At 35.9% G+C, this 15,292-nt stretch overlaps 2 protein-coding genes across 7 annotated transcripts in view; one reads left to right on the forward strand and one right to left on the reverse strand.

Annotated features, from left to right (window-relative positions):
• Nucleotides 1–388: 388 nt before the first annotated feature.
• On the forward strand, nt 389–8,656 carry cdk5 (cyclin dependent kinase 5). The gene is made up of 12 exons (XM_086271581.1): nt 389–794; nt 1,134–1,222; nt 1,341–1,408; nt 1,499–1,559; nt 1,639–1,695; nt 1,815–1,910; nt 2,351–2,425; nt 3,884–3,980; nt 4,679–4,748; nt 4,903–4,963; nt 5,060–5,140; nt 6,428–8,656. Exons 1-12 carry the CDS (start codon nt 758–760, stop codon nt 6,512–6,514), a joined length of 879 nt encoding a protein of 292 aa, XP_086127707.1. The 5' UTR covers nt 389–757; the 3' UTR covers nt 6,515–8,656.
• Nucleotides 8,657–9,788: 1,132 nt separating this feature from the next.
• asic1c (acid-sensing (proton-gated) ion channel 1c) overlaps nt 9,789–15,292 on the reverse strand; it is a 109,780-nt gene continuing 104,276 nt past the window's right edge. For 5 of the 6 annotated variants that reach the window (XM_086270941.1, XM_086270940.1, XM_086270942.1 and 2 more), the window contains exons 10-11: nt 14,601–14,653; nt 9,789–13,518 (exon numbers count right to left, since the gene is read on the reverse strand). In XM_086270941.1, coding sequence (XP_086127067.1) covers nt 13,440–13,518; nt 14,601–14,653 — 132 coding nt within the window. In that variant the 3' untranslated portion in view covers nt 9,789–13,439. The remainder of the gene's footprint in view (nt 13,519–14,600; nt 14,654–15,292) is intronic. The other variant, XM_086270938.1, reaches the window with a different exon arrangement.

A 15,292-nucleotide genomic window follows, 5' to 3' on the forward strand; every position in this document is an offset into this window, starting at 1 on the left:
TTAATTAAAGCGGGAAATATGCAGCTTGATTTTGATTGCTTGATTTAAAATCCACTGCTGTGGTGTATAGAGGAAACACCAAAAAATTGTTCTTTTGTTCAAAAAATTAAGGATTGCAGCTGTATGTGCTGACATATTCTTTTGTAATAATAAACAATAGCAATCAGTATTCCGAACACTGGGCTTGTTTGCTGATCACATCACAAAGGACATAAAATTAATCGCCTTAAAGTTGTGTTTACATCACTACACATATATATTAGGCCATATTGGAAGTCTACTGAAGAAATGAACAGTCTCACAACTTCCTAGAATACATTTGCACTTTAAGATTATGTTAGTAATGATCGCCCCAGATAATCACATCTCTACCATGTTCATATTATCACTTTGTCTGCAGCAACACCTCTGTGAATGAGCCATCTTTAATGAGCTTTAATGCTATTATGGATTACTTTACTTTTGTACATAAACTTGCGTTTTACACGATTTTCACAAATGATGTTTTTTAAGGACACGAAATTCTGCTTGTTAAAATGCTGTTCATTATAGCAGATTAGTTTCAAGGTTGCTGTAATTCGACTTTCAGCCTGTAGATGACAAACAAGACATGCTCGGCTGCAATCCGAAGAGCAGCAGCATAGTAGACAGATTTAAGCTAACGCTAGCTACAATAACATTTTCTTTTCACCCCAATTTGGGGTGTTGTCATTCGTTGGTTTTTTAACGTATTCGAGGCTGGCTTCACTGGCCAAACATGCAGAAATATGAAAAGCTTGAAAAAATCGGGGAGGGTAAGTTTCAGACTTTCGTTTTGGTTAATTTCGCAAGGTTGATATTAGTTAGCCTAGCATGCTAATGTAGCATTCATGCAGGTCGAAGGCTAAAGTTAGCTAATCTGTAAGCAATATGTATTCGTTGATGTATGCCCCAGTTAACCACATGGAAACATTGCGAGTTTTTACTCGCACTAGTATGTGCTAGTAACAGTGCCAGTCCGAAGAGCTCTGCCTTCCACTTTTACTATATTAACGCTAGCTAACGGTGGGCATGTAGCGAGCTAATATTAGGACCCCTTAGCTGTGCCCATTCATCGGGATATGTGGTTTAAATAAATTTTGTCTGCTCCATAGGTACGTATGGGACCGTTTTTAAGGCAAAAAACAGGGAAACCCATGAAATTGTGGCTTTGAAAAGGGTCAGGTTGGACGACGACGACGAGGTTTGTTCTTTATAAAATGATATGAGAGTCACAGTGTTTGTTAGCTAGTGGTTAGCAGGCTAGTACTAAATGGAAGCTGTTTGTTTTGTTTTATTAAAATTTAAAAATAATCTTTTAGGGGGTGCCTAGTTCTGCTCTGAGAGAAATTTGTCTTCTGAAGGAACTGAAACATAAAAACATTGTCAGGTAAGTCTGACAGAAGAGCTGAATGCCTCCAGTTTGCATGTAACCCTGATGTCAACAAACACCAACAGAATATTATTTTGCCTTTTTTAGACTACATGACGTTTTGCACAGTGACAAGAAGTTAACCTTGGTTTTTGAATACTGTGATCAGGTGAGTTGATCACCCCTAAAACGCACTATATCTTAATATGTACCTTCTGAGGCTAATATGTCTCTCTTCTCTGCTGCAGGATTTGAAGAAGTATTTCGACAGCTGCAACGGGGATCTAGATCCTGAAACTGTGAAGGTGAGACATAAACATGAAGAGCATTTAAACTATGTAAACCTGACTGCTTAAAAGCCTGTTTTTTGCTTAAAATTTCAAATTAACTCCATATTGTTGATGCTGTTTGTTTTCCTGTACAGTCATTCATGTACCAGCTGTTGAAAGGCCTTGCTTTCTGTCACAGTCGAAATGTTCTTCATAGAGATCTGAAGCCGCAGAATCTCCTCATCAACAGAGTGAGTGTTTAGGTGCATTTGGACTTGATGGCTGATAAACATTCATTGCTGTGTGGACTCCATCAGTATACTATTTCTTTAAAGTGAAAACTAAGTGAGATGGACACTGGTTTTCTTTGTGAAAACAAGCACCACTGAGTTTATCATTGAGATTCTGTGTAATATCTTTTGTTTTGAAGTTCATTCATTTGAGCACTGCAGCTTACTAGTGTCTTAGTTTACCACGTGTGATACAGAGATTGCATTCACGGGGCGACGATGAAATGATAATATACATAATATAATTCAAAAGCAGTGGGATTTAGAATAAATAAAAAAAAACAAAGGTTTTTATATCAAAATTTTAATAAATTGACTCAGGGAGGTGATAATGTGGATACAGACATGTATCCATTTATATGCTTTGATAATTATAGTAAGAATTGTTTATCTGTCTGTAGAACGGAGAGCTGAAGCTGGCTGACTTTGGTTTGGCTCGAGCTTTTGGAATTCCTGTGAGGTGTTACTCAGCAGAGGTAGGTTATACATCATTAATGCAGAAGGTAATAACAGCTCACTGCTTTAAACTAAAGACATATGACCAGTGTTAAAAGCACAATTTTTGGCACCTGCTGTGTCTAAAGAGAGGACAACTTATTTTTAATGTTGTGTAAACTAATGGTGTGAGAATACTTTAAAGCTGGCTTTCCAAGAAGTATTGGTATCCAAAAGGTTAACAATCTTATGATGAAACATACTATCTCAGTTTTTAAAACAAAACCACTCTTCCTGAGTAAAATGAAAGCTTCCAGCTTTGTTTGAGAAGTGTACTGACCTAATTACCTTAAGATCTAAATATAAAAGGGAGCCAGAATATAGCACAGTATTTACATCTAACCAGTAGATTCCCTTCAACTTTTTCAGTGTTTTATTTCGTTTTTAAAATGTGCTTTCTTTGCAGTCTCTCATGTGCACACAGTTAAGGTCGTCAAGTTGTTTCTTTTATCTTCAAATTAATTTGTTTAATTAATGATGAAATGGAGTGACGCATGTCTCAGCATGTGGGTGTTTGATTTTTGTTATTGCTAAAGCTTTGAGAGAAATGACGGGCGAGGCTTACCTAAAAACCTGGCAAACGATTCTCATGGGGATTTTGACCCAGGTTGATGCTGCTGATCTGAAAATGTAATAAACAGAAAATCTAGTGGAGACCTGAGTTTGAAGCATTGAGATTTTAAAATATCATTTACATTTAAGAGGATGTATTGCTCTGTGGCTTCCACAGTTGCTTCTTGTTACATCGACATACTATATAATATACATAGTACGAGCAGCTTAAACGTAGTATAGGGTTTGTTTTGTTTTTTTTAAGTTTTTACTTTATCCACAATACTATTCAGCTAACCCTTATAAAAGCCAGTTTTATCATATTTAGAAGCAAGGACTTAACAACACTGTACTTTTTTCATTTGTCGTAGTTGAAAAACTTGAAATCCTTTTCTAGCTGGAAGCTCTACAAGTATAAGTTTTATAAAAAGAAAAGTTAGTAGTTGTTTTGTAGCAGGTAGTCATGTTTAGTAATTTGCACAACAATTACTAAGGTGAACTTTTGCACTTTTTAAACTGAAGCATAGTCACTTGTAGTCAGCCCACACATTTGCTCTGAAAAGTGGAATTTTTCTATAATTGCATTTGATTTTCTTTTTTTTGTCCTTTTTACTCCTGCGGTGCCCTCCAGGCGACTCATTTTCATAAGTCCTTGGAAAAATTAGTGTGTGACACAGCAGCAGCTTTTTAAAATGCCAACAAGTTGTGGTGGAAAGCAGAGGGAGATTTAAATATGCCATTCAGTATTAGTAACAGTGTTGCCAAAGTAATTTCTTTGTGAAACACACCAAATGTAAAACCCACCTCAGAGAGCCATCATTATGCCCAACATTTATTTTAAGATTAGTCTGGTTGTGATAATATATTTTGTTTTGATTTGTTTTTAGGTGGTGACATTGTGGTATCGGCCTCCGGACGTGCTGTTTGGAGCCAAACTTTACTCTACCTCTATCGACATGTGGTCTGCTGGATGCATATTTGCAGGTCTGTGTGTGTGGTTTGTGGAATCAAATGAGGATAAAATTAAACAAGTAATCCAATAATTTGGTGCTGGGTGGTAAGACCACAAATGTATCTCTTTTTAGGATTCTGGTAGTTTCATATTATTTTACAGTATTATTAATATTTAAAGTATTACTTTTGAAGGTTCCAGTTCAGGTCACAGTGTGAGCAGGTGACCATAAGCTACAAAGTTAAATACAGCAGCCTGGATTCAACTCCAACCCAAAGGCCTTTGAAGTCTATGCAGAAATAGTGTCATTGTCCTTCGTACATATAAATAAACAGAATGTTTATATTGTACAATAAGAGGCTAATATGGATGGCTTGTTTTTTCCATTCATAAATAAAAATCAATATTTTAATAAGATAAAAATATCTTTACTTTACTATGTAAAGTAAAGCTCTTACTTTATCAATAAAGTAACAAAATAATTGATGTAATACTATATACAAGTAATAAATGTGCAAACAAAGATTTAAGTTAAAGAGTTGCCGCTTGTCCCTGCTCTCTCCCCCTGCTTTCTTGTCTAGTCTTCTTTAAAGTCACTCAACATTTAAGTAAACAGTCATATTGTGTAGTGGTTGAGGCCAGCATCTTTAAAGGATAGTTAGTTGGTTTTTTGTGTTCATGTTTTGAATGGTAACTTAATTTGATGCCATTTATTTAATTTTTTTTCCAGAGCTGGCTAATGCTGGAAGGCCTTTATTCCCCGGGAATGATGTGGATGACCAGTTGAAAAGAATTTTCAGATATCCTTTCCATGCTAATGCAGTACCTTCTGACGATATACAGTTTGGTGTGTGGGTCTCTGGTTTGTTCGGGCAGAACTACTCATATTTAAATTATTTATGAACAGCAAGTCTTAAAAGTAATGTTAAAAGTTTGTCTTTAACTGCTCTGTACATTGTTGGGAACACCAACTGAAGAACAGTGGCCAACAATGACAAAACTCCCAGATTACAAGGTAGTTTTTTTGATGTCATTTCTTTGTAAAACTTCCAGTGCATTGAGCTTTTACTGAATTGTTTTTATTCTTTACAAACTCTTTTTCTTCCTTTAGCCATATCCCATGTATCCTGCCACCACCTCACTGGTTAATGTGGTCCCTAAATTAAGTAGCACAGGACGGGATCTACTTCAGGTACTCTAAAACAAATTTGCGCAATATTTGAGTAGCTACAGTAAAATAATGGAAATCTGTTATTGTAGCTGGGTTATTCCATCTAAAATCATTGTGGGCCTTCTGCTCAGTCACCTCCGGTTTGCTGAAAAACTTTAGACAACTTTTAGTAAAGTTTTACTTGATAATTTTCAGATTGGTGTTTTGTGTGTGTGTGTGTGTTTTTGTGTTTTTGTTCTTGTTGTATTTTTTCCACCCCAATTTTGAAAAATGATTGGTCCAATTCTAGCATGTTTTTTTTTTTTCACATGTTGAAATATGTTGCAATATTTGGACGTGAATATGTTAACAAAAAAATGCAAAATTATATATATAAATATTGCAATTCTTACAATGGTCATCATGAGGATAGCATGATCCCTGTTTGCCTGTTGCAGTCACGGCTGGGTTAGAGGGTAAGGGTCTTGTATCAGACTACCCTAACCATATTGTTCCATGTGGACACAGCAACTTGGCCTTGCAAGGCTCCTCACATGAAATGAGCTATTAATCCCTTCTTTATCACTCCTAATTATGCTGCTATATTAATTTCTATGAACAAAATCTTTTGCAATTATAGTTTATGCATTTTTTATTGCCTCTTAGTACATTTTAAACTAAATCTGACTCCTTCATGGCAATGTGCATGCCTGCAAAGTGGGTTGTGAAAATGCAAAAATAAGCCTATATTTAACAAAATTATTTTCTCAGTTATAATTAGAGTACCCCCTGGAAACCCCAGAATTTTTTGTATTTAGATTAGACTGTCTAGTGACATTTTTGTGGTGTAACTTGTCACATTTGCTCGATGACAAAATTGGTTTATTTTTGTGACAAAAGAATTTCATGTTTATTTTCCATTACTGTGAAAAACATCTATATAACATTAAAAAATTGTCACTCGATGTCTTTTGCAATAATATATTTTTTAGTATATGCTCAAATATGATACATTTTATTTTAATTTTGACTAGCAAATATTCAATAATTTGTTTTTATAGTAAAGGAGGCCAGTGAAAATTTTAAACTATTTGATAGTTTTTAGATATGTTAAAATGGCCTTGGATTCCAAAGTGTTGGGGGAAAAATGCAGGAAGTGGGTAGGCAGAATATTTAAAAAGAATAAATAAATAAAAAATGAAAAAAAAAAGCAAAAAATGTTTAAAAAATGTGATGATTTGAGATGGATTAGCCCAGCTAAAAGTTTTGCTGTAGGAAATCTGATACTGCTAATCACTAATTTAAAATCTATCCTTTGATCTCACCCAGAACCTGTTGAAATGTAATCCTGTCCAGAGGATCTCTGCAGAAGAGGCCTTACAGCATCCTTACTTTGCTGATTTCTGCCCACCATAAATGCTTAACTGCCTCTCGATAAACGTCAGCTGCCAGAATCAACCATCCCCGCTCTCTTTTGGGACTTCAGGAAAAATTCAAAACAAGGCAAATCCCTCACTGGATTTTCAAACACTCCCCCTGCTATTCATTCTGTTGTGCCTCTGTGAGGAACAAAGTCCTAGTGTCGCTGCAAGGATTTATTAGCTTCTTTTAAGTTGAAAGCCTATTTTTAATTTGGCACATACACACTTTCCAGTTAATTGGCACAAATGTGGGACGACGTTGGACCGCATAAACCTTATACGTGTGAAAGCGGTATATCATAATTAAAAATGGCCCTTAGAATCTGTGGTAATCTCATTTGGTGAATTCACTTTGAATAACTACAATTTTAGTGCAGTACAGTAGCCCCTAAAAAGCCTTTGTAAATATATTGTTTCTATTATGTTTTTGTTTTCAAAGCAGATTTGAAGTCTTATCATTTGTAGAGGTTTTGATGCCAGTTCCAATATTTATATCTGAAAGTTTTCAATATGTGATGGTATATTGACCACCTGAATCTGGTTATTAAAACATATGGCTGAGACGTGTGGACAGACTAATTTAATGGTGGCGTTCTAAATGATCTCATACTCTTATGTGGCATGTCTGTACAGCTGTTTACCTATTAGCCATCATATATACATTTACTGATTTAATATTTTTAACACATTCCAGAGGCCACTGATGCTACAGAGCTTCCGTTTACGATTAGACTGCATTAATAGATTTGTGGGCTTTAGAGTCATGCTATTCATTTGAAAATGATTAAGGCATAAGTCAATGTTTTTGTAACACAAGCTTTCAAAAAGCTTCCGTGGGGGCTTCCTGAATATTAATATGTCATTTGGTAATAATCAAAGGGAAATGGGAATTCCCCCCAGTTAAAAGCTAAATTTAATTACCTTAATCACTCTTTTTACTCATTAGGTAATGCTAGCTGTTAATCAGACTTAACTGTAAGTGTATCTGTTGAATAAATGAGCCTTTTTTCCTACAGCTAGTACCAAATTAAAAACTGACTGGCAACAATGCAGAAAACAGTGAGACAATTAGAGACCGTTTTGATTACTTGGGCTGTACGCACTTTTGCGTTTTCTGATATTTTACATACCAACGCTAAAACTCATTTTCCAATTACCTATTACAAGATTTTTGGATAGCACGAGAGGCTAACTGATCATTTCTGTTTCTCAGGCTTTTATTCTCTCATTTTGTATTTATCTTTTGTGCACTTTGTGATAGTTTTATTTCCGATTGTTTAGTTGTCGTTACCTTAAAATACGTTGAACACTGACAGCCAGGATTATACCAATTAACAGTAAATGGGCTAATATATATGTGTGTTAATGACTAGTGGACCATTGTTGAACATTTTTATTTGTTTTTTACATTTCTATCACCATGACACTAACACTTTTCTCAAATGCTTTTCTAACAGTTGTTAAAAATGGAAAAACAAACCCAGATAATCTGCTGATAATCTGTATTTTTGCGTAATAACTGTTTTTGCACCATTAACTGTTTCCATTTCAGTTACTTAATAACATGGTTAACAGCTCGCAGTATTATTTTGCTTATGATTGTTACAGAGCTTCTAGTCATCCCATAGAAATCATCCATAATGAGCTGTGTTTGAAGTAGCTGTCTTAATAGGAAAGGGGTTCATTTTCTTTTCGCTGATGTAAAACAAAAAAATTGATGCATGTATTTATTAATGATGGAATATCCACTTTTTAATTATTATTATTTTTAAATGTAGCACACTTTCATTTAGTACAAAAACTCTTTGAATGAACTGAGTATGCTCCAGTCTATTGTGTTTTGCAGGCTATTTTTAGGATTTTCAAATGTTTGAAGGTTGTGTGGGCGTGTGGATTAAGTTATAATGAAAAAAACAAAACATGTTTTCACTCATCCACTTGTATTGACAGAACATTTGCAGAACATTTACCATTTAAACGGCTTAAAATTGAATTTGAACGATGAGTGGATTTTGCACTTTGTCTAGTCTCTGCTTTTGCTGGTAGACTGTGGGGCAAATGTTTTATGTATATTTCAGCTGATAAGACTCAGTATTCAGTAAAGTCAACATAAATACAAGTTTGCTTTGATTTAAAATGAATTTCCTGCTTGATTATTCAGTAATTTGGGGGGGAGGAGCATGTCATTTTGTGCACAGTTATTGACAGAGTGATCCTATAGCAGTGCACACCTTAGATGAGAAGACGTTACAATCATCTATAATGAAAATCACTGGACAGTAGAACTAAATACATGTTATTCAGTGCTGTATACTTCTCATGTTCTTCTGCTGCCACGCTTCTAATATATAGTCCAATAAATTTTGGAGGCAAATATGAAAGAACTCCAGCCTATATCAAAACCACACATTAATAATGCAATACTGCATTATACAATAAAATAATATTTTGCATAATCAGTGCCACTTAAGGTAAATTTGGTTATAATGCTGATGTTCGTAAAGGTTGAAATACATTTTGCAGTTTGTTTTCTACATTTTCTTGTAGATTCCATGTGTTGAAACGGGTTTCTTTATGTCTCACCTTGTACATCACTGAGGTTTAAAAAGAGTGCAATTCCACCCTCCAGACACACGAATAATTATTTTTACTCTCCAAATAATTGTGATTGATTTCACACACAATGGACAGGAGTGTGGGTATAATAATTATACAGTAAGGTCCATAATTTCTTGGACAAACATAATTTTTGTAGTTTTGCCTCTTCACACCGTCACAGCGGCGTCTAAATCAATCAATAAAGGCTCTCAGCTTTAATTCAAGTTGTTTTTTAAAGTTTTGCGTGAACTGTTTACGAATTACAGCTATTTTTATACACAGTCCCCATTTTTAGAGGGTGAAAATTAATTGGACAGTTGACTGACGAGCTGTTTCTTTGCCAGGTGAGGCCTGTTCACCTGTTATTTAAAGATAAAGGAAACAAACATGATATCAGTAGTTAATTTAAAGTTTTGTATCGTAGGTTACTGTAATTGTAAATCTGAAGCTCAAGTGAGGGACATCATCATTAGGCTGAAAAACAAACCTTTCAGAGAGACCAAATCAACAGTTAGCTATGTTCTTAAAACGAATGATTGGATTGGCCAACAAGGGTACAAACCATTGGTTACACTCAAGAACAAGAAGGCTAGATTAGGCTTTGCCAGAAAACCACTAGAGCCTGCACAGTTCCAGAAAACAACCTTTAATCACTTAAATCCAAGGTTAACTTGAACGTGAGATCTGATCTCAACCTAAGGGAGCATCCTTTTCAGTTATGAAATACAAAGAATGCAGAGAGATGCACAAACTGAATAAAACATAAATAAATGGCACAGACTAGACTTCAGGCAGTCACCGAATCCAGATGAGTTTCATCTAAGTGCTAAAAACAATCATTAAAATGATGATAGTGTGTGCAATTACTGATATCCTATGAAAAAACTAGGGTCTAAAAATGGCTGTAATTTCTCAACAGCTAATGTAAAACTTTTGTTGCAGAGAAAGTCTGCACTTCAATCACATATTATAACAGTTAATGGGGAAACTTTCTCTAAAATCCCTTGAATTAAAACTGGAAACTTCTATTGTGTGATTTAAAATGCACTGTGATAGAGTACAGAGGCAAAACAACTACTATCATATTACCACTAGTGGTAAAAAAAAAAAAAAAAAAAACCCTCCTTTGCAGTATTTATTCTCCTTTGTTACCCGTTTAGAATATTCTGTTGTGCTTTAGCTTCACTGTAGACTTTATCAGGTTTATTTAAGCTGGATGTTACCTTTTTTTGCTGGCACATAACATCCTCTGTAAGTATTGTTTAAAAAGCAAACAAACATCCAATACAGTTTTATTTAAAACTGACTACGTTACACATAGTTAAGTGTGTTAACTATTTAATGTACAGCTTAGAGTTAAAATCACATATCTACAATAAAATGCACATATAGCATATAGAGCCAGATGAAACAACTTCTTGTTCTCCAGGTGTGTGTGTATGTGTGTGTGTGTCTCTATGTGTGTGTTGGCACAGGAAAATCTTTGTTACCTGTAAGAACCTGTCTTAAAGGCACATTTTAGTTTGATTTCAAGCCACACAGTTTAATCAAGCCACAAAAACTATTCTTCTGTGTATTGCACAGTCCCAAGCCTGGTTAGAGGAGGATTCTTACATCATAATGTAATCATAATATCCAGGACATTGTAGTGCAGGATGTGGAGAACACTGTTTTGATTCATCTGACTCCAAAGAAAATACACTTTGAACAGTACAAAGTGAATAGCATAGCTAATATTACATTAATAGATCAGAGATAATAGGAATACACATGCAAGGAAGAAAATGGGTGATGTGCTGTAAATTATTAGGATAAAATCAATCAAATTCAGGTATTTGGTGGCAGAAATATATAGTGAACTTTTTTTTCTACTTGGCCGTAACTATGCTGTAAATATCCATGAAAGATTAGTTAATGAGAATAAATAGTTAAGGAATATTTTCTGCCAGCTCAGATACACTCTACTGCTTCTTTGACTGGTAGTAAGGCAGGGGGTGGGGCGAGAGAGAGGTAAAGCCTTCATATCTCCACAGTTTGCGGTAATGTTGGGTCACTTGTAGCCCAGCAGCATCACACACACACTCAAAATCATCATGGCAATACAGCATCAGAGGAGGATCATTGTGTAACATGAATTGGCATCTGCGTCTCTTATTGAGTTCATGATGGTTTATTTGTCATATCATACATCATTGTTGCAGGCAGCAGCTGCTCGGTTTACATCCATCGTAACTGTTTCATACATCACAAACTGATCATTTGGATCCTCAATCAATCTTTTTCTGGTCAGTTTGCTAACAGTGCTGTCTGATTCAGTGCATTTATTGCTCGTAACACAATGCCACTGACTAACCCTTTTTTTCTTAGTGTCTGCTTCCTGAAAGGCAAAAGTTCCATTTGGATTAAGTCCTTCCACAAGGTGCTCTCTGGCTCTGCTTAAATTACCAGTCTTGTTCCTGATAACGCCGGAGCTGTGAGCACACCACATAACAGTGTGTGTAGTTAAATCTAGAGCCACAAAAGGTAGTTACAACGATAGACGCCCAGTCATTGGCTTTCCAGTGATGGCTGATTTCCAAGGGTTTGTGCTTCACATCAACAGTCATCTAATACACAGACAACAGAGTAATAAAGCTACAGAGTTATGAACACCACTCACTTGACTGGCGTTATACATGAAAGTTTCACGAAAAAAAGGTTCCCAGTATTTATAGTACCTACAAATCATAACCGAAATATTTAAATAACACGCTCTGTGTTATTTAAACGAGAAAGGAAGTAGACTGACACGAAGGTTCGAAGAAAAGTTGTGTACATGAGGAGTAAGATGAGTAAATATAGAGTTTATTATACTTGATCATTTATACATCACAAACTGTTATTTGTGACTTATTACATATTCTGTAATCATAATAATAATAATCGTAATAATAATAGGTTACAATGGTAAAATTTTACAATGCATTTCTAATATAAATCAACTGAATGGGGCTGAGGTGCAGTGAGTTATAGATGTATTGAGGCAAAGTCTCTTGTACCTAATAAAGTCTGCCATCCATGTTGTACTCAAAGACACTTGACGGTCCACCTAGATAGAAAGTCCAAATTCCTTGTGGTGTAAGAACGGATGAAGAAAGATTTTTTTTTGTATTTTAAATTTATATATCTATATTTATATGTATATATGACATGTTTCACATGAGCAATGTAGAATTTCTTCATGGCATTTGATTGTGGGTATTTACAAATTTCTGTCAAGTTTAGGAATGTCACCAGCAAGCCTTTTAAACTCACAGCATTTTCAATAGAGAATAGATTACTATCACAGGGGATTGTGCTGATGAATCTTTAAGACATTGTGATGAAAACAACTGAACTATTAGGAAAGGCAAAAGAAATTCAGATTGTTTCTGTTGGAGTGAATTCAACTGAAAACAGGGCCAGCTTTTATGGGGACAATTTCTGCAGCAACTATATAAAGAAATGGAAATATGACTGAAAATGAAATATAACAGTACAGTCAACTGCCTTTTTTTGCCTTCTGACTTCTTTTTTTTTTTACCCTCACTGTCTTAAAAAAAGCCTAAAGTCAACAAAACCATGTAATTCAGGAGTCTTAAAACAGCATATATACAAATCATCAAGTTCCTCTCGTGTTTCAAAGGTGGGTAAGCACACATGTCTAATTAAAGACAATTTAAAGCCCCATAGTAGCAAAAGGCAACATTCAACACTAGTCTAGTGTTTTAATTCATGTCAACAATCAGCTCATTAAAAGTGGAGCAGATGTCTAAAAGGCTCTTCCGTTAAAACGTGACTGCTATAAGGTCACTCAATACAGCATTGGTTAGATGCTGGAGGCATAACACTGATAAACGCTGCTACACATACAAATCCACATGCGTTTGTTGTTGCTTTTTTTTAACTAGACTGATTGATGTACATCAATACTAGCACAGCAGTACCACATGACTCATCGCAACACAGTTCAGATTCCTCTTTTTGAACACGTTTATCCTCACGTATTGTATACTCGATAACATAAACAAATCTACTGAATGAAACATGAGTAAATTAACATGGATGCCTTGACATGGCAGTTAAACCTGAGTTGTGTTTTGGAAGTGGTCTCTTTTGTTTCTGATGATAGTATTCTATTTCTATTCAGGCATTGATAAACTGTACTACGCATTTTGTGAGCATACACTCAAGAGCCTTTCTCTGTTAAAATGATTTCACAGTTTGCTGTCAAGTACCCAGATGTTCCACCCCATCCCCAACCCCTGCTTTATGTTGTCAACAAGCAAACTCCTCAAAGTTGCCTATAGTCGGGTGACGAGGTAACATGTTCGGGGTGAATCCGAGACTGTCCGAGTGACTCCGGAGGGTGTCACAGGTGCTCTGCAAGAAACAGAGAGGAGGGGAGGAGGGGAGACGAGTTCAACCGGGTTAAGGGAGGAGCGATGCAGGGAGCGATGATGATGCCGATGATGGAGGAAATAAATGAGCCGCAGGTAAAAAGAGAGCAGCCAATACAATCGTAGAGGGATGCAGAGGGGAGAAAAAACAAACAATGTAACAAGGAGAAATTGATCAAAAACAGGAAAAAATGGGGGAATGATTGTGAATGAAAGGATAATGAATGACAGAAACATATGTGCACAATGATGAGGCAAAGAGTACAACAGATTCAGGGGTTTCGACATCAGCCACATTGCATATGTTTCATATGTAATGAGAAGATAAATTGAGGGGGTAAGATGATGGGGTAAGATGAATGAAAGGAGGGAGAAGAGAAAGAAAACAGCAGATTTTTAGTCCTGGTTTTACACTAGCATGTGTAATTCTGATAGTTATGCCTGCATTTTTCGTCATGTACAAAGGCCCTTATTCAGCAGATAACTGCAGATATGTGGATAACAAACACCGGTAGTCCCATCGACAAAGAACCTATCTTTGTGCAAACTCACTGCATGCAGGCCTGCGATAACATCACAAAGTAATGCATCTAGTGATGTTATCTGGCTCGGACCTTCCAATGCATTGCCTCTAAATAGACCTTAGTGCTGCAGGGAAACAAATAGATCTCATGTTGTTCAGAGTTTTGTGCAATTCAATAAATATGTGATATGCTTTCACAGGAGTACACTTTATCCTACGAGGAGAAAAAAAGCATCATTATTCGGTGGAAGGAACAAGTTTTGCAGAGAATAAGATCTTTATGCACTTGGAGAATCCAACCAACTTCAGCCTTCCTTCGGCCCAGCACCCTTCTGTCAAAGCAGACAACAACTAACCTGTTCTTACACGGCGGCAGATATTAAAAGTGCTCGCTACGGCTGGATAATCACCCCTCTCTTTTGTTGACTGCCAACCAAATCATTTGTAACCATGGAGAAAATGATGAATGTGATGATCTCAAGTATGTATGAAAGAGAGGGACAGCATGGGAGGGAGCATCTATTATCAATGGGATGTGCTACCTGGGGGCATGATTAGGCGTGACACCAGGGCTGGTTGGGTTCTCTGGAAACTCCTGGAATAGACATGATGAAAAGAAAGATGGGTGAGGGTGACTGAAATGAAAATAAAATACAATGTAAATGCTATCAGTTAAACTCCCAAGGGAACACGGTGATATCATTAAAGCACTGAAGGAAGATGATCGTTCAAAATGAAATATGAGGGGGTTTCTTAATGAGCAGGGAAGGCTAAAGTCAGTGTCACCCAGAAGGATGTCTCTTGAACAATTAAAGCACTTCATTAACAGATTGTCTGAGTGGAGATGTGACAGTGAACTAGTTGAAAAAATATAATTAAATGTGAGAAAAAAGAAGTACAGAGGATGGTTTATTGTAACGAGGTGAACACATGACATGAATGGAGCAGAGTGCAGAAGAGAAAACACTATAAAAGCTTGAGTGCAGCCCACTAAATGAAAGCTTTCTTTCCTGCTGTTTTAGTATTTTTCTTAATAAAAAAACGACTAAACGAATCTCCTGATTGATATTTTTGTTTAAAATCTATAAACCTCCACTTTTGTAAAAGACATTAAACATATTTTTGATCGTTTCCTCTACAACAGCTAACAAACTCAATACTGACCCAAGCATGCAAGAGCACAGCCCTCATGCAGAAACAAAACCACAACTTTCAAACAGATTTGAAGACAGAA

This window comes from Aulonocara sp. 'chitande type north' Nkhata Bay, linkage group LG18 (assembly GCF_057382095.1).
Source record: "Aulonocara sp. 'chitande type north' Nkhata Bay isolate Kocher_YH1m ecotype deep benthic linkage group LG18, A_spYH_male_GT1.1, whole genome shotgun sequence".
Classification (NCBI taxonomy): domain Eukaryota; kingdom Metazoa; phylum Chordata; class Actinopteri; order Cichliformes; family Cichlidae; genus Aulonocara; species Aulonocara sp. 'chitande type north' Nkhata Bay.